General features: G+C 37.2%; 1 protein-coding gene across 5 annotated transcripts in view; it reads left to right on the top strand.

Moving 5' to 3' along the window:
- The window catches only part of VPS8 (VPS8 subunit of CORVET complex), a 254459-nt gene that overhangs the window by 120176 nt on the left and 108313 nt on the right, over positions 1 to 25970 (top strand). For 3 of the 5 annotated variants that reach the window (XR_012379318.1, XM_025877325.2, XM_025877357.2), the window contains exons 28-34: positions 2919 to 2990; positions 6157 to 6276; positions 7554 to 7610; positions 10848 to 10930; positions 11672 to 11768; positions 12518 to 12616; positions 25704 to 25793. Coding sequence is in view for 4 of the 5 variants with exons in the window: in XM_025877325.2 (XP_025733110.1) it covers positions 2919 to 2990; positions 6157 to 6276; positions 7554 to 7610; positions 10848 to 10930; positions 11672 to 11768; positions 12518 to 12616; positions 25704 to 25793 (618 nt within the window). In the remaining variant the exon portion in view is untranslated. The remainder of the gene's footprint in view (positions 1 to 2918; positions 2991 to 6156; positions 6277 to 7553; positions 7611 to 10847; positions 10931 to 11671; positions 11769 to 12517; positions 12617 to 25703; positions 25794 to 25970) is intronic. The other 2 variants (XM_025877349.2, XM_025877364.2) reach the window with 2 other exon arrangements.

Below are 25970 nucleotides of genomic sequence, written 5' to 3'. Positions count from 1 at the left end.
GCCCTTCTTTGTCTCTCATTACAGTCTTTGTTTTAAAGCCTAGTTTGTCCAATATAAGTATTGCTATTCCAGCTTTCTTTTGACATCCATTTGCATGATAAATATTTCTCCATCTCCTCATTTTCAATCTAAAAGTGTCTTTAGGTCTAAAATTAGTCCCACGTAGATGGGTCTTGTTTTCTTATCCTTTCTGACACCCTGTGTCTTTTTATTGGAATGTTTAGTCCATTTACATTCAGAGTTATTATTGATAGATATGTATTTATTGCCATTTTATTACTTGTTTTGGAAGATTTTCTGTGATCCTTTCTTGTCTTTTTTTTTTTTTTTTAAGGTTTTATTTATTTATTTGACAGAAAGAGAGAGACAGCAAAAGAGGGAACACAAGCAGGGGGAGTGGGAAAGGGAGAATCAGGCTTCCGGCTGAGCAGGGAGCCCAATACGGGGCTCGATCCCAGGACCCTGAGATCATGACCTGAGCCGAAGGCAGTCACTTAACCAACTGAGCCACCCAGGCGCCCCGATCCTTTCTTGTTTTTCTCTCTTTCATGTTTTGCTGGTTTTCTTTACTGTATATTTGGATTTCTTTCTCTTTATTCTTTGATGTTTATTAGTGGGTTTTGATATTGGTTACCATTAGGTTTGTGTATAACCTCTTCTGCAAATAGCAGTCTATATTAAGTTGATGGTTGTTCAAGTTTGCACCCATTCGTTTCTCCTCTCTGCACATTTTGCGTATATGTTATTATATTTTATATCCTTTTGTGTGTGTGAGTTCCTTGACCGAGTTTTACAGAAATATTCATTTTTACTGCTTTGTGTTTCCTGCATTTATACGGTCACTTTTATTTTCTCCTTTCCCCTCAAAGAGTCCCCTTTAATATTTCTTGCAGGGCTGGTTTAGTCATCACAGACTCTTTTCGTTTTTGTCTGGGAAACTCTTTATCTCCCCTTCTATTCCAAATGGTAGCCTTACTGGATAGAGCGTTCTTGGCTGCAGATTTTTCCTATTCAGCATTTTGAATGTCTCGTGCTACTCTCTTCTTTTCTATTTCTTCTTACTTTACTTTTGTTCATGTCTTTTCTTCCATGGGTGGCTTGTATGCCTTTGTGCTTCACAAACTGTCATTCTCCATTAGGACATCTTTGCGTTATTCCTGTTACCAAGCATTGTGTAAGTAGAAGCCTCTTTGTGGAATGATAATGTTTTAACAGTGATGTGCCATGTTAGTGGCAGCTGTTAACTTCAACCAAAATATGTCATTATTTATATCATAATATTCATACTGTGGTATATCACCACTTAATTATGTTTATAGAAGTAAACTTTCAATATCTGTTTCAAGGCAGTGAATACATGCTGCCAAAAAGGAGAATGGATAAGAAATTTTTTTACTAGCTGTCACTGCTGTTCCTTTTTATACATATGTTAATTCTCCATGATTTGTGTTTTAGTTGAATAGCACTTGTATTAGCAGATAATACCTTCTATTTGTATCTGCACCGTGACATCTTACTTTGGCAAGATGGGGTGGGATAAAAGTATGTGTTTGTGTTAGTGTGTTCATGTTTGTTGTTTTTGTAAACCTGCAGAGAGAACTGAGAGACTTTCTAGTTCATCTTAGAACTAGGCAGGGTAATATTTCACCCACTTAAACATTAAAATATCTTCTATTTGAGTTTCCAGATTGAGAGTTCTTACAGTCTCCTTGGTAATTCATCTCAGCATTTTTCAACTAACTGGCAGCAAAGTAGTCTAGTTGAAGAAAGAGTTTAAAAAAAAAAAGATTTTGTTTTTCTCTGTCATTACGTAGACAATCGAGCATCCATTTGTTTAAAGCACTTAGTGTGTGTCAGGAAAGTAGAAGGAAGGGCATGCTAACTGGAGAACATCATGAGCAGAGGTACTTGGGAGAAGTTAGGGAAGTTCAGGGCCCATTTAAAGAATGGCAGTAGTTTGGTTGAATGTAACTGTGATGTAGTTTTGAAAGTTCATGGCTGTGAAATTCCTTTTTTTAAATCTAATTTAATTTTTAATGGGACAATATATAGTTTATTTTTTTAGGAAAATAAGCAGTAAATTATTGCTGTATGGATTCAAACATTTCTAAGACCCACATGTGCTAAGTGAAAACCATGGGAAAGATCTTCAAGTCTTTCATCATTTTTATTATTTAATTTCATTTCAATTTTTTGGTAGTGAACACAATTCTTATTCTCATATGTGCATTTTATAGGTATTAGGTATTTTCAGAATCTGATGCTGTCATTTACTTTGGTGCGTATTCTGTTCAAAATATATTTGGCTCTACTTGCCCAGGACATAAAAGTGCTATACTTGGCAGTATTTTAAAAATAAGATACCTAGTCCTTGTATGTGTGTAGGCTTGAGGATTTTAACATTGTGACAGTTTTATCATAATTTTTAGAAAATGTCTATCATTGAACATCATTTTTTTTAGTTGTCATGGAAATGATGAAAGTTATTTTTCAGGAAAGTTAATAAACTGTACTTCAGTTATTATTTCCAAATAACATGGTTGGAATGGTGGCAGAGCATGTAACATGTAGTTCATCTTCTCAAACCCTTATTCACAAATTGCCTTTTGTCATTAGTGTTTTTTCTTTATCATTGCCTATGAACTTTCTCAAATCACTTTTTGGTTGTATGGTAGTTGCTATATTTTTATACTTGTTAATCATTTTTAAAGTCCCAGGATACCAGCAATAGTAAATGCTATAGCTTTCTACCTAACTTGCTAAAAGCAACTTATTATTTAAAGGAATATAAGGAAAAACCTGATGAGGAATGTTTACCTTATTTGGGATTTTACCTGACTGTTAATAAGAATTTAATATCTTGTTTCCTTCTAAAATGTGCAAATAATAATTATTTTTATAAAATTTCTTCCTGTTAGACTTTTGAAGATTTTAAAAATGACAAGCAAGCCGTAGAATATCAACAACGAATTGTGGATATTTTGTTGAAAGTAAGTATTCAGAGGATAGATGTCTTTGTATTGATGTTTGTTTGTTTTGTTTTTAGGGGGCAGGGGACACAGGGAGAGGGTTAGAGGGAATCTTAAGCAGGCTCCACGCCCAGTGTGGAGCCTGATGCGGGGCTCGGGCTCATGACCTGAGCCAGGATCATACGCTTAACCAACTGAGCCACCCAGCTGCCCCTGTATTGATGTTTATTTTAAGGAAGTTGAATTGTTTTATAGCAAGTTCTAAAATGATCTTATTTAATGAAGCAGTGTGTTGAAATCATTTAAAAAATTTTATTGTGATATCTTTGTCTTCCAAACCTGAACGAAATACTGATCATTCTTTAAAAAAAAAAAATTTAATTTATCTCCGCTATAGACTAGATAGATATAGGATACAGGGTACTGCTGTGAAATGCATATTGTGGTAGTTGCTGTATTGGTATGATTATGTGAAATAATGGTGACTACCTTCAGAATGCTTTGAGAAGATAATTAACATGAAGAATCTTCTGTCTCATACCAGCATTGCTGTGTTGCTAAGGTGGTGCTGTCATGAGATGACAGGAGCAACTTCAGAATGATCAGAGGCACGCAGAGAGGATCATCTCAGTTTAAATCCAACTAGATTCAGTCCAAAGCTATTTTGAGATCCACTCTGCTGCTAATGAATGAATGCAGAGACAGATTCTTTTCCTTTCCATCTGCACAGCTTGGATCAGGCCAGTTTCTTCCTGTAGTTGAAACCTTAGAATCTTGTCCATTTGGCTGTAAAATGGAGATTTCTTCCTCTCAGCGAGTTTTAGATTATTTTGGACAAGAGACCAAAATTAAAATGTTCTCTAATTATGTATGACATTAAGGCATTACATTTGTAATAGTTCTCTATAATTTTTAAAGCACATTTATATACCTTATCTTATTTGAGCTGTTTATTGACGTAAAATAGGCAGTGATGAGTATGAGAATAGGATCGCTAAGCCCCCAAATAATGCCAGTTTGATCCAGGTAGGTGGTGTGGAGAATTTTTACTTGGATTTCCTAAATGGTCTCTCTATACCTAATCTTGTCCTCCTCTAATTTGTGATCTTTCTTTTATTCTTCTGTGGCTCCCTATTATTGGATCAGTTGGAATTAAGTTCTGCTGTGAGAGAGATTCAAAACAACAGTAGTCTAATTGTGAAGGGAATTTATTTTTCTCATAAAAGTCTGGAGGTTAGCAACCTGTTCTAGTAGAGTGGCTTCACATACTTATCAGGGATGCAGATGCCTTCTGCTTTAACTGTTGTTATTCTTAGTCTATGGTTCCTGTCTTTTGGTCCAAAATACCTTCTTGGGCTCCAGCCATCGCCTCGGCCCTCTAGCCAGTCTGAATGCAGAAAGAGATGAAGAAGAGAGTTCCCTCTCTTTAAGAAGACTTTTTAGAAGTTGTGTACTACAATTCAGCTTATAACATGTTGATGAGAACTTAGATATATTGCTTCTCAGCTGCTAAGAGAGACTGAGAAATGTACTCTTTATTATGGGTGACCATGTGTTTAGCCTAAAATGAGGAGTTCTGTTTCTAACTTAGGAGGGAAGAGCAGATGTTGGAGCACAAGTACTAGTTTCTGCCATACTCATGTAAAGTTGTTGAACATGACATCCAAGATCCTTCTGTATTTTCTGGTCCCTGATTACTTCTCTATAACTGCTCTCCTCTCCTCCCCCTAACACACCCCCCGTGGCACACACACACTCTGTATTATGAACTTCTCAACCATATTAAATTATTGCAGTTCACCAAATTGTGTCATCTTTTTTTTTTTTTTAAAGATTTTATTTATTTATTTGAGAGAGAGAATGAGATAGAGAGAGAGCATGAGAGGGGAGAGGGTCAGAGGGAGAAGCAGACTCCCCGCTGAGCAGGGAGCCTGATGCGGGACTCGATCCCGGGACTCCAGGATCATGACCTGAGCCGAAGGCAGTCGCTTAACCAACTGAGCCACCCAGGCGCCCCAAATTGTGTCATCTTTATGTCTTATGTTCTTTGTGTGTGTTTTCTTTCATCCTGTCATGCCTTTCTTTCCCTTTCTCTGCCTGGCAAATTCCTAACCATTTACCAAGACATAACTCAAATATCATCCGCGAGAAACTCTTAGAATCCTTTCCACACTTTCAGTTTGATTAGTTGCCCCTTCTCCATGTTCATACAACACTTTATGCTACACATGGCACACTGTATGGTAATTGTTTACATGTTTCTTTTCCTGCCTGCAGTTTCCTGTAAGCAGAGACTGTGAGGATTTTTGTGTGTGTGTCGTAGTTTTAACATGACCAGAATATGTCCAGCACAATGCCTGCATGCTGGTATTTCCTATTTCTCTTCCTTATCCGTTCATCTATTGATGGAATTTAAGCTGCTTCCATATCTTGGCCATTGTAAGTAATGCTGCAGTAAACATAGGGGTGCATATATCTTTTTGAATTAGGGTTTTTGTTTTCTTCAGATAAATTCTTAGTGTGATCCAGGAATTCCATCTCTATTTTTAATTTTTTGAGGAACCGCCGTACAGTTTTCCACAGTGGCTGCACCAATTGCATTCCCACCCATAGTGCATGAGTCTTTCCTTTTATTCACATCCTTGCTTAACACTTGCTATTTCTTGTCTTTCTGATACTAGCCATTCTGACGGGTGGGAGGTGGGGTACCTCATTGTGGTCTTGACTTGCATTTCCCCAATGATTAGTGATGTTGAACATCTTTTCCTGTGCCTTCAGGTTACCTTACTTTTAAACCCCAGAATGACTCCCTTCTTCCTGTGTCGGTAGGCAGCTTTTTGGTAGGGTTACTTAAATTTAATTTAAATTTAACTTTAGAAGGATTCTCTTTTAAGAATTCCAGAGGGAAACATGTTTAATATTTCTTTGAAAGCCACCTCTGGCAATTCAGTTCTCATACAAATTGTGCCTAGAAATATGCCAAAAATCACTAAAATGTTTTCCTTTCAGAATATGAAAGTAGTTTGTGCTCCTTCTCTAAAATGGCATTGAACTCAATTGTTGCACAGCCTATAAAAGAATCTTCTCATGAGTCTTCAATAATGAGGCTTCCCACCACCTTTCTAATGATATAATTTTGTGTCAAACCAGATGGTATATTGAATAAATGGTCTCTTCTGCTCACCAGGTTATGGTGGAGAATTCCGATTTTACTCCCTCACAAGTAGGGTGTCTCTTTACATTCCTTGCCCGGCAGCTTGCAAAGCCAGACAATACCTTGTTTGTAAACAGAACCCTTTTTGATCAGGTGAGTGTCTTTAATGATGAGAATTGTTTTTATTATGTTTACTGTTCATAGAAAAATTGACTGGACTATACATTTTTTAATATAATAGCCTGGTGGGTAAATATCTTATCAGGTAGGAGCCTCTTCTGGTTTTAATTTGGATTAAATTAGTTGATTTTTTTTTTTTTAACGTTGTGTCTGGATAGTATGATTTTGCCTAGTAACTTGCTCTCTTGGGAGTATGGCTTGTAGAGATTGGCTTATAGAAATTTTGTTCTCTGTTATTCTGTTGCTCTAAATTGCCTAGAATTCTTTGCTCAAGAATTTTTGAATTTAAGAGTTCACGGATCTCACTGGTAGCATGTCTATGATGTTGATCATCTGGAATAGAGATCACTGTTAGAAAGACTGAATTTCCTTATAAATGACTTTGACTCTGAAGGTATCTCCTAATCCCAGTTAAATATCTTCTATATATCCACAGGTGGCAAAGAAAACCCTTTTTATCTGGAGAAAGTTACCAATAATGACTAGCATTTATTGAGCACTTCATAATACCAGGTTCTGTTCCAGGGTTTTTTTGTTTTGTCCTAAAGATTTTATTTATTCATTTGAGAGAGAGAGAGCACAAGCAGAGGAAGTGGCAGAGGTAGAGGTAGAGGCAGGCTCCTGGCTGAGCAGGGTGCCCGACATGGGGCTTGATCCCGGGATCATGACCTGAGCCAAAAGCAGACGCCTAACCGACTGAGCCACCCAAGCACCCCTGTTCCAGGGTTTTACATGTATGTGTTAACTCATCGCCATTGTAATGGTAGTCCTGAGATTGGTATAGTTGTTACGCTCGATTATGCAGATGAGGAAACTAAAGCCTGGAGAGGTTATGTCACTCATCCAAGTCCATACCTAATAAATGTTATTATTAGCGGTAAGTGTTGTTATTAAGTGTTAATTGACTTTAAGACTCAAATTCAAGTGGCCTGACCCTATAAAGTCCATGCTTTGCTCGGTCCTTGGTATCAGGGATCTTAAGGTTAAGGTGTGTGGACGGCGCTGTCTTCCTGCCATGTTTCGGAACAGTAACGATAAGACAGATACATATTAAGTTGTTAACATACTTGAGCTAGCTGTGCCATGTAATAGGCCAGTCAGTGAGGAAGATACCATATATCTGTGGTGTCTGTTATGGCCAAGTGTGAATGAATTGATAATTGAAAGGGTAGGTATTGTTGTTTTCATGACTACAGTGTTATGGCATCCATGTTAATATCCAATAAAGAAAATACCTTTTCTTTGACCAGGTCCTTGAATTCCTCTGTAGTCCTGATGATGACTCCCGACACTCTGAAAGACAGCAGGTATGAACTACTGGAACTCTGCTTGCTAAAGGATGGGAAAGAGGACAGAGTAAGCTAGAAAGAACCCTTCTGTGCTAGACCTCATGAAACGTAAGGGGAAAGGTACTTGCACTAAACTCTAATTCTAAGATAGTGGCAACCAGGCAATAGTGTGGATGGTTGTTAGAGGTACATTTGTAAAGAATTTATATCAGACTAAATTCCTAGGCAGACTGGACCTGTCTTGCATCCAGCGTGACACCAAAGAGAGTTACTCATCCTTCTCCATGAAGTAGCAGCAGTTGACCGCTGTTGTGTCCTGCTTTCTCCCCAGGCCATTTATCTGATACCCACTCCTAGCTGCTATGTCTCTGAACCAGAAAGCCTGCAGGATCCCCTTCAACTTTAAGGAGAGTTCTGTAGCCCCCCTGCATTAGGGTAAACATTGCTGGGGACTAGAATCCATCTGTCCCTCCGCTAATTGCTATGAGACTGTAACTGTTTGATTACCACTTCTTTCTACTTAGGCCACTTTCTTGAGCATCTCTTCCAGGAGTAGGATTCTTTCAAAGCTTACCCACTATAACTGTGAGCACTAAGAGAGCCTGTTTAACACTGATGGCCAGAGTTTGTCAGATAAGCAAGCTACAAAATATAAGTACTTGGAGAGCTACACTGGTGTTTTTTTATGGTAATAGCGCTCAACAGCTGGAAGGTTGAGACTCAGATAAAGAACGTAGGATAGCAACAGTGACCCTTTTCTCTGCACAGCTGTGGCCCAGTGACTGCTGCAGACCTGCTTAGGGGTGAGAACAGTTGTTAAATTTTGGTTATCTCAAATTATATTGAATACAGATAATGTGGACCCCTCACTTTGCCCCTATTTCTCTCGTGGCAGGAAAAGTGAATCATGGTATGCATGGTGTTTATATAAAATGATAAACACTTTTAATATAAATAACTAAATTAAACAGAAATAAAAATCAAATCTAAACATAAAAGTCAAACTTTGAAAAGTAATCCTTGTATAGTAATGCTCTGTTTTTGGAAGTCCCCTTTGAGACTAGGTTTTTTTCCTCAACTCGTTTGAGAAATACAGAAAACTGATACAGTAAATTGCTCAAGTGCATAACTAAAATTAGAACCCACTTCCATCCCTTCTAATCCAGCACTTATGTATCGTGTATTATATATAAAAATTTGTGTCTGCACTATTTTTGAGTGTTTTCTGGTGGTATGCTGCTAAAATTTTACAGCTGCTCCCCCCGGTGTAGTTCTGATATGAATGTTGGTTGATATTTTCAGTATTTAAATGAATAAGATGAAGGCACAACAGTGAAAGCATGACAGAACTTCACACATTCATCAGTGACTTCTGTGCTCAATCAGTTCTTGAATACTAGAAAAATAATTCCTTAGTTTTTTGTGCTATTCACAGTATAATGACTACGACATGCACGCCTTTAAATTTGATTGCCTATTTCCATCACTTTCTTACCCAGGGATTGTAATTTTTTTTTTTTTTTTTGTAAAGGGCCAAAGAGTAAACATTGTAGGCTTTGTGGGGCACATGGGCTCTGTGTCACATACTCTCCTTTTTGTTTGTTTTATGCCCCTTTAAAAATACAGCAACACTTGATTTTTACAGCATTTGCTAATTTCCATAGTGTAAGTACTCCCCTCATGGCTGATTTCAGCCTCCCAAGATGATGTTACTAAACATAGAACTGGGAAGAGATGCCACACCCTTATATAATATTTCCACCCAAAGATGCAGTAACTAACCTCAAGAGCATACATAGTAAAATGTAGTAAAATAATTAGGAAGTGGTGAGTTTTGCATATTAATTACTTTTTAAAATTTTAGTTATTATTTAACAATTGCTGTGCTCAACATCTGGCTTACACAATTCCTGAAAATATAACAGCTCTGTTCAGTTGGTAAGACTGGCTTCAGCAATGACATTTCTATTATGTTATTCCAAACTGAGGCTCCCAAGAGATGGGTTCACTCCATAGTTCTATATAACAGTACATTATAGTGCTCAAAATGGACTGAATTAGGGTTCTGAAAAGTAAAGTATGGATAGGTTTGATTTCTTCTCCCCCTTTTTGTCTTTCTTTAACTTGAAAGTAATCAGTTTCCTGTGTTAGAAAAATACTTTGTTAAATGGTTTCCTGAAGTTCTGGAAGGGACATGTTACTTTGGATCTTGAACTTGAATATAAGAGAAAGCTTCCTCATATTGTTCTAGTGACTATGCAATGATTCTGTTATCTTTTGAGGTTTATTTAAAAATATTGATGATTCAGTCTCAACATCCTAATCACTTTTGTAGTCTTCTGCTTGGTGTGGTAAAAATTAATTATATGAACCCCAGTGTTTTTGTTTGTTTTTATGGTAAAATATATATACCATAAAATTTATTTTAACCATTTTAAGTGTCTATTTCAGTGGCTTTAAGTGTATCTCATTGTTGGGCAACCATCATCACCGTCCATCTTCAGACCTTTATCTTCCTGAATTGAAACTCTGTACCCATTGCCACCTTCCTCAGCCCCTGACAGCTACCATTGTACTTTCTGTCTCTGTGAATTTGACTACTTTGGGTTCTTCATATAAATGAAATCAAATGGTATTTGTCCTTTTGTGACTGGCTTATTTTACTTAGCATGTTTTTAAGGTTCATCCATGTTATAGCATGTGTCAGTTTCATTCCCTTCTAAGGCTGAATAATATTCCATTATGTGCATATACTATATTTTGTATATCCATTCCTCCATTGGTGGACATTTGGGTTGTTTCCACCTTTTGGCTCTTGTGGATAATGCTGCTGTAAGAAACCCCAATGTTTAAGTAGAGAAATTAACATGTAAACATGGATACTACCTGTGGACAATAGATTTTAAAGAACCATGAGACATAAAAGGCACCAGATAAATATATGGACATTTTTGGCTTAGTGGAGGGTTAATTAGATATTCTAATAAGGCTTTATTTACAAACACTGTGGCATTCCTTCCATGTTTGAAAAATAGAGCCATTTATCTTTTTATAAGACTTAATTACAGTATCATCCTCATTATAATAGTAGTCTTCTGGTACCTCATACAGGGGAAAGCCAAGCCAAAACATCAACTAATAAGACCAAAAAAAAAAAAAAAAGTTACGGTTTGTGTGGCTGAATGGACTCTTAACAGAGCTAGTAAATAAAAGTGGATTCCAGAGTGTTTTTACTTGTTTGTTTTAAATATTCAGGTCCTTTTAGAATTGCTTCAGGCTGGAGGCATAGTTCAGTTTGAAGAGAGTCGGCTCATCCGAATGGCAGAAAAAGCAGAATTGTAAGTGGTTTTTAAGTTATGCATTAGTTCCCATATACTAAGTTACACTTCTCTAACTGGAAGCCAGTTGATGCATTGCCAATTTTTAATTAAGAAAGCTATATGCAAATTACAACAAAAAACCTAAATGCAAAAGTTTTTGTCTTTCAAGTCTAGAAATTAAGTAACATTTGCAGAAATTAACACTGAGTAAATTTGAAGTGCTTGTACATTTGTTTTAGTATGAAAATGAAATAACAGTCTTATAATTTATAATTTAGTTTTATTTACTTAAAAGTTCCACTATTTTATAGATTTTTGAGTCACTTATTCATACATATTCTAAACAGTGCAGAATTTAACATACCAAATAAGATACAATATGTTAACACTATTACTTTTCTCATTTGTTGAATATTTCATTTGACATATTTAATTCTGAACAGAGAAACATCACATAGTTAATTGATAACTCATATATTAACTGTTTCTATGTAACACATTGTTGCTTTAACATTTATTTTGTACCCAGCTTTTAAATTTCTTATAAACATAATAGTCATGTTCAGCATTTTAAACCTGTATTTAGAGGAATGGCAGATACTCCTCTCCCTTAGATACTATAACTTCATTTCACAGTAGAAATCACACCTACTATATTCATTTTTCCTAATACTAACCTCTGTAAGCAAACTTCTTGAAACAATAAGCTAATAACTGCCTGCCTGTCAGTACTCTTAAGTTTTTCCTTTTATGTTCTAGCTATCAAATTTGCGAGTTTATGTATGAACGAGAACACCAGTATGACAAAATAATTGATTGCTACTTACGTGACCCACTAAGGGAGGTGAGCTGTGAGGTGCTTTACCCTTTTTTCTTACTCAGTCCTCCCTTCCCCTTATTGAGTAGAAATAACTATTAAGTAGGTATAACTATTCAGTAGAAATGTTGGGACATGTGTTTGCTGATTCAAGGTTTTCTTCATTTATACACCAGGTTTTTATCGAGTGCCTCCTATTAGCCAAGTGCATACTGATCATTAAAACAGATATATTTGCTACAACTTTAGAACTTCTAGTTTAGTGATGGAGACTGACAGTAAGGAAACCAAATACTTAATTACAGATGTGATGAGTGAAGAGAAAATGGATGCAACTTGAGGAGATATTGGGGAAACTGACTTCTGCAGAGCAGCCAGGGAAGGTGACATAGAGACTGAGTTTTGGAATTTGAGGTGAAGCCAGTCAAGCAAAGAGCCAGCAAAAAAGTCTTCCAGGATAGGGACAAGGTTGGTAGAGAAGGGCGGAGTGATGTGAGATGAAGTTAGGAATGGGGATAGGGTCCACCAAAGATAAAAGTGTATGATATTCCCTCATTTGGTTAGTGAAATTGAGACCAAAATTAATTGGAATGGATTTGGAACTTCCAAGAGTGTACCCTAAACATTAAACTCATTCTCTTTAGTGTCAGTTTTCTAGCAGTTTAACTATCTACAAATGGTTTACCATCTCCAAATAATAGATAATTACCAAGACTGGTACAGATAGTGGATAGTGACTATTGCTTGAGTGAATGAATGAATAAGTTGTATTGTCTCGTGTTCTTCAGGAAGAAGTCTTTAACTACATTCACAATATCTTATCCATTCCTGGACACAGTGCAGAGGAGAAGCAGTCTGTATGGCAGAAAGCAATGGATCATATAGAGGTGCTGATTCAATAAAACTTGTTAAATTTCCCCATTTGTATGGATAGCTCCCAAATTAAGTGTATGCTAACTAAGTAATGGCAGGTGTCATATTAAGTTGATCTACTTGAGGATTAACATCTTTTTCAGATTATTTCGCCTTATACTTGTATTCATAAAGTCCATGTCCTATACAATTTATTATTTCGTGACTTCTGAAAAGAACCCAAGTTCAGTCAGCCGGATGACAAACTGGGTTATTAGTGGGTGTTTAGAACCTTAGAATGACTCTGAGAGTAGTATTGGTCTTCCCCCCTAAAATGTGATAGGGAGCCGTTCACCCCAATCACCCAATGGAATTTTACAAACAGTACTCTAATGCATTGTTCTCTCTCCTGTGTAACAGAGCGATGATTCTGATTTTGTTTATGCATGCTGTGTTACAAGAATACAGGAGTTGACTTTGGAGCAAGAACTTTTTTTTAAAAAACAAGCTTATAGATGCCTAAATGGAGAGACTAATACATGTGTGATGAACATGTGATCACAGCGCATTCAAACAGGGGCCCCAAAATCAGTCCTCACATTAGTTTCCTTAGATTCATCATGTACATTGCAACAGAGTTAGCAGTTTTTTGAATCTATTCTGTTTTATGGATCACTAATAATTGAAAAAAAAAGTGTAAGGAAGGATGCTGAGGTAATACTAGTTTTGGAGATAACAGATCTACAAAGTTTTTCTCCTTGTAGCAAGGATCAGCTGATGGGGGAACTTCTGGTGATGGGTTTAGAGATGTGGTGAAAGATAAGTGATTATTCAGTATCTTTAAAAAAATGTTATACATATGGAAAATGATAAAAAAGGATGAGTTCTGAAACTTTGAGGAAACATTGCTTGTTACGTGAATTCTTTGTTCTAGTTCCTGACGGTTTTAAAGTTTAGAGAGATCAGAAATGTGCACAGCATCTTGTGTGAAACATGCGCTGTGAAGGGTAGGGCAGTCTGTCACCAAATAGGTGGTCTGAAGTAATTGCTATGCTTTTTCGTCTGTAGGATTGAGAACATACATGTTATTTAATGTTACCCTGTTCCTGCTAACAAGATGAATATATCTTGGTGGAAAGAACCCAAGAAAACCTTTCTCGATTTTCATTTGTATCTTTTTTCCTTTAATCATTTTGTATTCTTTTTCCTTTCATCAGTCCCTTTGTCTCCATAGTCGCATTATGGCTTCGTATTCATTTCACTTCATCTGCATTATGCAGTGGTTTGAGCACATGGACTCCAGACATCCGAAAATGAAGCTATGTCTCTGCATAATGTGAAACATGATGAATTAATCAATGAGTAAACAAATGACTCAGCAGAAAACCCCTACTGGAGAAACAAGAAGTGTTTTTGCTGCACAACAATTATTTCTGCTGATTGTTTTCCCCACATCTGCACATTTTTTCACCTTGAACTTTTTAGTATCTCTTAAGGCCACAATTACAAATATATAGACTTTTTGTTGAAGAACTTCTGTGGCTTCAGTAATGTGAATAAAATCAACATTCAGTGTGTAGAGGGGCAAAAGTACTCAGAATTTTCTGACAGACACAGTGTGTAGATTAGTGGTTCTTAACACTTTGGGGGTTATAGACCTCTTATGAGAATCTAATGAAAGATTTGGGCCCATGGTGCATAATATTGTGCATGTACACAGCTACCTAATTTTGTTTATAATTTCAGGGATCCACAGACCGCCTAAAAGCTATTCTTAGTTTGGGTCTGTGGATTCCAGGTAAAGAATCTCTAGTTTCAATGGTTTTTCCAATATAGACAAAACATGTTTCATTAAATTTTTAAAAATATTTTTTATTTTGGGGCGCCTGGGAGGCTTAGTCAGTTGAGCATACGACTCTTGCTTTTGGCTCAAACCGTGGTCTCAGGTTCAGAGATGGAGCCCTGTGCCGGGCTCTGCGCTCAGCAGGGAATCTGCTTGAGATTCTCTCCCTCCCTGCTCCCCCCAACACCGCTCATACACATGTGCACACACTCTCTCCCTAATAAATAAATAAATCTTTAAAATATTTTTCATTTTGAGGGGCGCCTGGATGGCTCAGATGGTTGGGCGTCTGCCTTCGGCTCAGGTCATGATCCCAGGGTCCTGGGATCGAGCCCCATGTCTGGCTCCTGGCTTGGCGGGGAGCCTGCTTCTCCCTCGCCCTCTGCCTGTCCCCTGCTCATGCTCTCGCTCTCTCTTTGTATCTCTCTGTCTCAAATGAATAAATAAAATCTTTAAAAAATATATATATATATATATATTGAAATATAGAAAACATCCCCAAAAGTGCATAAAACAAATGTGCCGTTTAATAACACATTTAAAAAAGCAAACATCCTAGGCCCAGATCAAGAAATCGAGTTATTTCCAATACCCCAGACTCTTTTTGTGTATCCTTTCCTGATCACATTCTCTTGCCTTCCCTAATATGCCCAGGATCCTCGTTTTTCTGTTACTTTCCTGCCTTTCTATATACTGCTACTTCATATGCCTACATCTCTAAAACGACATTTGTTTTGCCTTTTTCTGAACTTTACATAAATGAAGTTCTACTCTTTGAAGTTTGTACATTTTGTTGCAGGTAGCTGTGGTTCATTTTAATTCTTGTATAGTATTCCATTTTACAATTATATTAAAATTTATTCATTTTTACTGTTAGTGAACATTTCTATTATTTCTAATTTTTGGCTATTAAAAGAAATCAATCCATGAGCATTCTTTTTTTGTTTTTTTTTAAGATTTTATTTATTTGTCCGAGAGAGACTGAGCAAGCAGGGGAAGTGGGAGGCAGGCTCCCCGCTGAGCAAGGAGCCCGATGCAGAACTTGATCTCAGGACTCTGGGATCATGACCTGAGCTGAAGGCAGACACTGAACCAACTGACCCACCCAGGCATCCCCATCCATGATCATACTTACACATGCATCTTAAGCACAGCATTTCTTGAGGGCAGTCTAGCATTACAGCATCAGCTGAGAATTTGATAGAAAGGCAGTTTCAGGGGCACCTCAGTGGCTCAGTGGTTAAGCGTCTGCCTTCGGCTCAGGTCATGATCCCAGGGTCCTGGGATCGAGCCCCCCGTATCGGGCTCCTTGCTTGGCGGGAAGCCTGCTTCTCCCTCTCCCACACCCCTTGCTTGTGTTCCCTCTCTCGCTGTGTCTCTCTCTGTCAAATAAATAAATAAAATCTTAAAAAAAAAAAAAAAGGCAGTTTCAGTCTTCACTTCAGACCTAGTCAATCTGAAACTCTGGAGGTGGACCCAGCGGTATGGTTCAGTAGGCCCTCCAGGTGATTTTGATGCATGCTAACATTTGATAATCTCTTCTCTAGGGGCATATAATTGCCAGTTAATTGAGATAAATACATTAAACTTCACTAGATGCCTGCATTGTATGAGATTTTCCATTAGCTCTGTATCCTTGGTAGACTTCAAAATTTTGCCAATCTAGTGCATGTATGATATTTTATTATGTTTGAAATTTACATACCCTTAATTACTAATGAGATTGATAATCTTATTGGCCATTTAAATTCCCTTTCTGTGATGTGCTTGTTGAAGTATTTTGCCTATTTTTCTATTAGAATGTCTCTTGTACTTACTGATTTATAGGAGTTCATCATGTATCCTGGATGTTAGTCTTTTTTCAGTGATAATATGTTGTGGATGTCTTCCACTCTGTGGCTTTTTTCAGTGGTTCTTTTTAAGAAAAGTTCTTTTTTTTTTTAAGTAGTCAAATCATCAATTTTTTCCTTCTCTACTAAAGGAGAAATTCTCCTATATTATTGTCTAAAAGCTTTCTTGTTTATTTTGTTTTTGTCTTTGAATCTTAGGTCCGCTTGAAAGCAGTTTTTGTACGTGGTATAAGGGTGGTGTCCAATTAATTTTCAAAGTATGGATGTCCAGTTTTCCCAGCAACAGTTATTTTAAAAAGTTGCCTTTCCCCATTGCTTGGCAGTGCTACTTTGTCATAAGCATATCAAGGATCTATACGTTTGATCTGTTTTTCAGCACTCTGTCCGGCTTTACTGTTTTGTCTCTCTCTGCATCAATGCCACACTACTAAATACTGTTGTTTTATAATCTTGAAGAGAGTATTGGTTATTCTTGACCTTTTATACTTTTATTTATTTTTAAATTTTAATTTTAATATAGTTAACATACCGTGTTATGTTACTTTCACGTGTACAGTACAGTGATTCTACAATTCTACACATTACTCAGTGCTCATCGTGTTAAGTGTACACTTACTTCTCTTCCCCTGTTTTACCCGTCCTTCCACCCTCATTCCGCCTGGTAGCCAGCAGTTCTCCATAGTTAAGAGTCTGTGTTTTTGGTTTGTCTCCTTTCTCCTTTGTTTTGTTTCTTAAATTCCACATATGAGTGAAATCAGTCATATGGTATTTGTCCTTCTCTGACTGACTTATTTCACTTATTTCACTTAGCATTATACTCTCTAGCTCCATTCATGTTGTTGCAAATGGCAAGATTTTGTTCTTTTTATGACTAATATTCCATTGTGTATATATACATAACTTGACTGTTGTAAATAATGCTGCAGTAAACACAGCAGTGCATATATCTTTTCAAATTAGTGTTTTCATATTCTTTGTGTAAATACCCAGTAGTGGAATTACTGGATCATATGGTAGCTCTATTTTTAATTTTTTAAAAGATTTTATTTGAGAGAGAGCAAGAGCGAGAGGGATCACAGAGGAAGAGGGTGAGGGAGAAGCACACTCAACCAGTGAGCGGAGAGCCAGATGCAGGGCTCAGTCCCAGGACCTGGAGATCATGACCTGAGCCACCCAGGCGCCCCTATTTTTAATTTTTTGAGGAACTTACACACTGTTTTCCACATCAGTTTGCATTCCCAACCACAGTGCATGAGGGTTCCTTTTTCTTCACATCCTCACCCACACTTGTTTCTTGTGCCTTTTGATTTCAGCCATTCTGACAAGTGTGGGGTGATACCTCATTGTAGTTTTGATTTGCATTTTCCTGATGATAAGTGACGTTGAGCAACTTTTCATGTATCTGTGTGCCATCTGTATGTCATCTTTGCAGAAATGTCTGTTCGTGTCTTCTGCCCATTTTTAACTGGATTATTTGGTTTTTTTAGTGTTGAGTTATATAATTCTTTATGTACTTTTGATACTAATCCTTTATTGGATAGGTCATTTGCAAATATCTTTCCCATTCTGTAGCATGTCTTTTAGTTTTGTTGTTGATTGTTTCCTTTGCTGTACAGAAGCTTATTATTTTGATGTAGTCCCAATAGCTTATTTTTGCTTTTATTTCCCTTGCCTCAGGAGACATATCTAGGAAAATGTTACTTACAGCCGATGTCAGAGAAATTACCTCCTGGGCTCTCTTTTAGGACTTTTATGGTTTTACGTCTCACGTTTAGGTCCTTAATCCATTTTGAGTTTATTTTTGTGTATGATGTAAGAAAGTGGCCCAGTTTTATTCTTTTGCATGTTGCTGTCCAGTTTTCCCAGCACCATTTGTTGAAGAGGCTTTTTCCCATTGGACATTCTTGCCTCCCTTGTCTAAGAGTAATTGACCGTGTAATCATGGGTTTATTTCTGGGCTCTCTGTTCTGTGTCTGTTTTTGTGCCAATACTGTACTGTTTTGATGACTATAGCTTTGTAGTATGTCTTGAAATCTAGGATTGTGATGCCTCCAGTTTTGTTCTTCTTCAGGTCTTTGGTGCTTTCATACAAATTTTAGGATTATTTGTTCTAGTTCTATGAAAAATGCTATTGGTATTTTGATACAGAGTGCATTAAATCTGTAGATTGCTTTGGGTAGTATGGACATTTTAACAATATTGGTACTCCCAGTCCATGAATGTGTAATATCTTTCCATTTGTTTTTGTCATCTTCAGTTTCTTTTATCAGTGTGTTAAAGTTTTCAGGGTACAGGCCTTTTACAAACTACTTGGTCAAATTTATTCCTAGGTATTTTATTATTTTGGGTGCAGTTGTAAATGAGATTGTTTTCTTAATTTCTCCTTCTGCCACTTCATTATTAGTGTGTAGAAATGCAGTGGACTTCTATGTATTGATTTTATATCCTGTGACCTTACTGAATTCATTTATCAATTCTAGTAGTCTTTTGGTGGAGTCTTTAGGGTTTTCTGTATGTGGTATCATGTCATCTGCAAATATGTTACCTCTACACCTACTTTGTTGAGGGTTTTTATCATGAACAGATGTTTTACTTTATCAAATGCTTTTTCTACATCTATTGAAATGGTCATATGGTTTTATCCTTTGTCTTGTTGATGTGATGAATCCGGTTGATTGATTTGCAAATAATGAACCACCCTTGCACCCCAGAAGTAAATCCCATTTGATCATAGTGATTTTTTTAATGTATTGGTGGATTCAGTTTGCTAGTATTTTGTTGAGAACTTTCGTATCTGTATTTATCAGAGATAGTAGCCTGTGGTTCTTTTTTTCATAGGGTCTTTATCTGGTTTTGGTGTCAGCAAATGCTGGTATATCCTCATAGAATATATTTTGAAGCTTTCCTTCCTCTTCTGCTTTTTGAAGTAGTTTAAGAAGAATAGGTATTACCTCTTCTTTAAATGTTCGGTAGTGGAGCGCCTGGGTGGCTCAGCCGTTAAGTGTCTGCCTTCGGCTCAGGTCATGATCCCAGTGTCCTGGGATCGAGCCCCGTATTGGGCTCCCTGCTCGGCGGGAAGCCTGCTTCTCCCTCTCCCACTCCCCCTGCTCGTACTCCTACTCTCGCCGTCTCTCTCTCTCTGTCAAATAAGTTAATTAAAAAATGTTTAAAAAAAAATAATAAATGTTTGGTAGAAATCACCTGTGAGGCCATCTGGTCCTGGACTTTTGTTTGCTGGGAGTTTTTTAATTACTGATCAATTTCTTTGCTGGTTATGTTTGTTGAAATTTTCTATTTCTTCTGGATTCAGTTTTGGGAGGTTATATGTTTGTAGGAATTTATCCATCTCTTCTAGGTTGTCCAATTTTTGTCATATAATTTTTCATAATCTCTTATAATTATATTTCTGTGGTGTCAGTTGTTATTTCTCCTCTTTCATTTTTGATTTTGTTTACTTGAGCCTGCTGCATTTTTTTTTCGATGAGTTTGCCTTAAGGTTTATCAATTTTGTTGATTTGTTTCAAAGAACCAGCTCATGGTTTCATTGCTCTGTTCTATTTTTTTAGTTTCTTTTTTTTTTTTTTTTAAAGATTTTACTTATTTATTTGACAGAGACACAGTGAGAGAGGGAACACAAGCAGGGGGAGTGGGAGAGGGAGAAGCAGGCTTCCCGCGGAGCAGGGAGCCCAATACGGGGCTCGATCCCAGGACGCTGGGATCATGACCTGAGCCGAAGGCAGACACTTAACGACTGAGCCACCCAGGCACCCCTATTTTTTTAGTTTCTATATCATTTATTTCTTCTCTAATCTTTATGTCTTTCCTTCTACTGTTTTGGCTTTTGTTCTTTTTCTAACTTCTTTAGGTAGAAGGTTAGGTGGTTTGAGATTTTTCTCACTTCTTGAGGTAGGCCTGTATTGCTCTAAACTTCCAACAGCTTCTCCTGCATCCTAAAGATTTTGAGCCATTGTATTTTCTTTTCCATTTGTTTCCTTTTTTTAAGATTTTATTTGTTTATTTGAGAGAGAGAGAGCACAAGGGAGAGAGTATGAGCTGGGGGAAGGGCAGAGAGAGAGGCAGAAGCAGGCAGTGGGGAGCCTGACATGGGGCTCAATCCCAGGACCCCGAGACCATGACCCCAGCCGAAGGCACACACTTAACCGACTGAGCCACCCAGGCACCCCTGTTTCCATTTATTTTTTTATTTATTCTTTGATTTCTTGGTTGATCCATTGATTGTTTAGTAGCACGTTATTTAACCTCCATGTATTTGTGGTCATTCCAGACTCTTTCTTTTGGTTGACTTCTAGTTTCATAGCATTGTGGTTGGAAAAGATACATGGTGTGATTTCAGTCTTCCTGAATTTGTTTGGACTTGTGGCCTAACTTGTGATCTCTTCTGGAGAATGTTCCATATGCACTTGGGGAAAAAAAATTGTGTTTTCTGCTGTTTTAGGATAGAAGGTTTTGAATATATCTGGATGGATATCTGGATTTCCATCTGGTGCAGTGTGTCATTCAAAGCCACTATTTCCTTGTTGACTTTCTGTTTGGATGATCCTGTACATTGATATAAGTGAGGTGTTAAAGTACCCTTTTACTGTATTATCAATGACTTCCTTTCTTTTTGTTATTAACTGCTTTATGTATTTGGGTGCTCCCATATAAATATTTACAGTTATATCTTCTTGTTGGATTGTTCCCTTTATAATTATATAGCGTCTGTTATTTGCCTCTCGTTATACTCTTTGTTTTAAAGTATAGTTGTCCAATATAAGTATTGCTACCCTGGCTTTCTTTTCACTTCCATTTGCATGGTAAATGCTTTTTTAATCCCTTCACTTTTGATCTGCATGCATCTTTAGGTCCTGAATGAGTCTCTTGTAGGCAGCATATAGATGGGTCTTGTTTTTTTAATCCATTCTGTCACCCTTTGTCCTTTGATTGAAGCATTTAGTCCATTTGCATTCAAAGTAATTATTGATAGGTATGTATTTACTGCAGTTTTGTTACTAATCTCGTGGTTCTTTTTGTAGTTTTTCTCTGTTCCTTTCTCTCATGTTCTCTTCTTTCATGGTTTGCTGGCTTTGTTTAGTGGTATACTTGGATTCTTTACTCTTTCTTTTTTGCATATCTTTTACTGGATTTGATTTGTGGTTACCTTAGGTTTATATATAACATCCTATGGGTATAGTAAGTTGATGGGCACTTAAGTTTGAACCCATTTTTTACTCCTTTCCCTTCCAGGTTTTAGGTGTATATGGTGGCATACTTTATATCCATTTATTTTGTGAATGCCTTGACTGATTTTTATAGATGTACTTATTTTTAATGCCTTTGTATTTCCTACTTTTATTTACTGTCTTTCTTTCCACTCAAAGAGTTCCCTTTAACATTTCTTGTGGGACTGTTTTAGTGGTGATGAATTCCTTTAACTTTTGTTTGAGAAACACTTTTATCTGTCCTTCTATTCTTTTTTATTATTATTATCATTATTATGTTATGTTAATCACCATACATTACATCATTAGTTTTTGATGTAGTGTTCCATGATTCATTGTTTGCGTATAATGTCCTTCTATTCTGAATGGTAGCCTTGCAGGTTAGAGTATTCTTGGCTGCAGGTATTTTTTTTCTTTTAGCCTTTGAATATATCATACCACTGTCTTTTGGCCTTCAAAGTTACAGCTGAAAAATCAGTGATAGTGTTATGTGGTTTCCCTCATAAATAACTGTCTTCTCTTGCTGCTTTTAAAATTCTCTTTTTATCAGTACTTTTTGCCGTTTTAAATACTGTGTGTCTTGGTGAGGACCTCTTTTGGTTGATTATCTTGGGAGCTCTCTGTGCCTCCTGGATCTGGATTTCTGTTTCCATCCCCAGAATCGGGAAGTTTTTGGCTATTATTTCTTCAGATAAATTATCTGCACCCTTTTCTCTCTCTTCTTCTGGAATCCCCATAATGTGAATTTCTACTTGATGGTATCGCTGAATTCCCTATTTCCGTTTTCTTTTTTCCCCCCTCTGTCCTATTCAGCTTGATTGTTTTCCATTACTCTGTCCTCCAGGTCACTTGTCTATTCTTCTGCTTCTCCTAGTTTACTTTTTATTTCATGTAATATATTTTTAATTTCAGTAATTGAGTTCTTCATCTCTGTTTTGTTCTTTTTTATATTTTCTCTTTGTTAAGAGTCTTACTGAGGTCCTCCACTCTCTTCTCAAGTCCAGTGAGTATCTTTATGACCACTAATTTAAATTCTCTGTTAGGCATATTATCTCTTTCATTTAGCTCTCTTGCTGTGATTTTTGTCCTGTTCTTTCATTTGGGACATATTCCTCTATCTCTTCATTTTGTTGAACTTTCTGTGTCTGCTTCTGGGTGTTAGGAGAGTCAGCTATGTCTCCTGCTGTTGAAAGTAGTGGCCTTATGAAGAAGAGGTCCTGTAGTGCCCTGCAGCATGATGTCCCCTGTTCACCAGTACCTGGTGCTTCAATGGGTCTTCTATGGGTGTTGCATGCATCCTACTATTGTAGTGGAGCTATCTTTGCTTTTAGTCCAGTTATCTGCAATAGCTCTTTGCCTTTTGTGGTCAGGGTTTGTTCCCTGTATTGTTAGTGGGTCAGTCTGGGGCCACCTTGGTCTTGAGGTGAGTTAGACCATGCGTTTGCCAGAGATGTGGTAGCCCTGGACTGCAGGAGACTACGGAAGTGGGGCACGCAGTGCTGGCAAGGTCCACACTGGCGAGAGGGAACTTGCAGCTGTTGGGGATCCAGGCAGGCTAGGTTGGAGGGGTCAGATTCGTTGAAGTGCCCTGGAGCAGGATGCATACTGTTAGCAAGGTTTGTGTGGTCTGCTGTGGGAGGGACCTGGAATGGAAACCTGGCTGAAGGAGGCATGTCCACAAGAGAGCTGGGATGTGGTGGTGGTGTATGTAGGTTAGTTAGAGAGTATGGGTGCTGTGCTGGTTCCTGCAGGTGGCTGTGTGTTTATGCTGGGGCGGGGGGAGGAGCAGGGGAAGGAAATGGTGCCCACCAGCTCCTTTGTTCCTAGAGAGGTCTCCCAAGGATCCCTGCCCCTCCAGCACATGCTCTGAGATTAGCAAACAAATCTCCCTCCCCTATGCCGTATGCATTTTTCAAACTAATGCTGCTAATGTTGTATCTCCTCAGGACTGTTTTTTGTGCCGTCTCTTTAAGGGCGGAGACTCAGTCTCCTCTCACCCACCAGGCTCTCTCACTAGTCTGCTGATTTTCAAAGTTCCATGTTTAAAATCCCACTGATTATAAGTTTTCAAAGCCGTGTTATGGGGATTCATCTTCCCGTGTAGGCTTCCTGATCCAAGAGTCTGTTTCTCTCCCCTCTCCATGCCCAAGGTGTCCATCCCTCCTGTGGACGGTCCCATTGGTCCGTTTAGCTCCCTACCATGTCTCCACCCTTCCTTCCTGCTTCAGTGGGGTCTCTTCTCTCTATTTAGCTGTGGAGAGTTTGTTCTGCCAGTCTTCGGGTCATTTTCTGGGTAATTTACACTAATGTAGGTATTACCTAGTTGTATTGGTGGGAAGTGGTGAGCTTAGGGTCCTCCTACTCTGCCATCCTCCCCACCTATCGACCTTTTATACTTTTATTTTTTTTTTAATCGACCTTTTATACTTTTAAATATATCTTATTATCAGCTGGTCATAGCAAAACAATTCTTTTATCCTTATGATAGTGACAGGGATTGCACTGAATCTCTCAGTTATTTTAAATTTAATTGGCATCTTTACAATATTGAGTCTTCCGGTCTGTGACCATATGGTATAAGCCTTTATTCAAGAGCTTCTGTAAAGGTTTATAATTTTTTCAATAGAGATTTTCTATTCTTCATTAGATTAACTGTCAGAATTTCATATTTTGATCATAACAGTGCTATAGTTAATGGTTTTTTTTTTTTAAATGTTTATTTCCAATATAAATACAGTGTTTAAGGACTTTTATGGAAGTCTTCTATTTTCCGGTATGTTAACAGTTTTTTCATAAATGAGTTTTTTCACCTCTTCTTTCTTATTCTATAGTTATGGTGAATCTTACTGATGTTAAACTAGCCTTGAATTCTGTGGATAAATGTAACTTGATCCTGATATTATCCTTTTTAAATATTGTTGGACCTTGTTTTTATTTAGGATGTTTGTATCAGTGTAGTACTCCTTTCTTACATTGTCCTGTTGAGTTTGGATATCAAAGATTTTGCTAGTCTCATAAAATGAGCTGAAGTTTTGTTTTGTTTTGTTTTGTTTCCTATTCTCTGTAAGAGGTTAGTTAACGTTGGCATTATTTCTTCCTTAAATGGTTGCTAGAACTCACCAGTGAAGCTCTTTGGACCTGGAGTTTTCCATAGAGAACTTTTGAGTATTCACTCAATTTCCTTAGTGGTTAAAAATCAGTGCAGGTTTTTCTAATTGTTAAGTCGGTTTATTAAATGACATTTTCTAGGAACTTTTATCCATTTTGTCTAAATTTTCAAATTCTTGATATAAATTAATCCATAATAATTTCTTTTTAATATCTTCAGACCGATAGTAATAGCCCCTTTTTGTTTGTGATGTTCATTAGTTGTGCCTTCTCTGTTTTTGAGATGTATTCTATAAAAGTAGTATAAACTACAATTACTTGTATCTGTTCATTATTATTGAAGAGCAGCTACTAATACAGGAATATTAGATATATCATGAATGTTGCAGTCACAGTAACTTGTCTCATTTTTATTTGAGAATTTACCACGTTGATCTGTTGTTGGTCTTTGCATTTCAGCCATGTAAACATGCAATTGGAAGGATAGAAGAGTAGGTCACAGAAACCAAGTTAGAAGAGAGTTTCAAGAAGAGAAGTAGCCAGTAATGTCTAGGAAAGTTCAAGGAGAGGGCAGATTGGAAGTCTTAAATTTGACAGAAAATGGTTAATAAACAGTGGTCAACCTCTTTGTCTCATTTAAGACTTGTGACCTTAAATTGGTTTAAGACACTCCTTGTTCAAAATCTGTCAGGCATCAGGAGTAAAATTTTCAAATTCTTAGCTGGAAAAATTGCAACTATACTTTTTTTTTTTTAATTGCTTCAAGTTATTACTTTAAGCTCAAGGGTGAAATTCACTGACAGGAAATTTGGGAAAGCTTTTGTTCCTTCTGTTCATTCTGTAGATATCAAGGCTTAAATCCACAGTTTTAGTGCTTTCATTTTCTAAGCATGAGTTACCTTTTATATCAAAATCTAATTTTTTACCTGGCATATTTCTAATTCAATGTGCCTTTAAATTGAGACCTTACATTGAGGTCTTCTGAAATGCAGTATAGAAGCTCATGAAAATACTGAAGTAGATAATCATGCTTTACATCTATGGAGATTCTATTTAAACTTTACATAAAAGATCATTTTATCTTTTCCTTTCCCTTTAGGAACTTGTATCCCTGAGGCCCTGTAAAGCTGCAGAGCTGGTTGCTACTCACTTTTCTGAACAGATTGAAACAGTCATTAAAAAACTTCAGGTAAATATTGCAAAAATATATTGGGAAGAAGCATCTAGTGGAGAGACAATTATTGAACATCCACCTAAGAACTCTGATTGTAGTAATGTCTTCAATACATAGTTGCCATTTAAGCATTTTTTACACCGTGTGTGTGTGTGTGTGTGTGTGTGTGTGTGTGTGTGTGTGTGTGTGTGT

This window comes from Callorhinus ursinus, unplaced genomic scaffold, assembly GCF_003265705.2.
Source record: "Callorhinus ursinus isolate GAN/ISIS: 27379988/994484 unplaced genomic scaffold, GSC_fseal_2.0 scaffold1, whole genome shotgun sequence".
Taxonomy (NCBI): domain Eukaryota; kingdom Metazoa; phylum Chordata; class Mammalia; order Carnivora; family Otariidae; genus Callorhinus; species Callorhinus ursinus.
The sequence above is the reverse complement of the archived record's forward strand: the minus strand, read 5'-3'. Positions and strand labels throughout refer to the sequence as shown.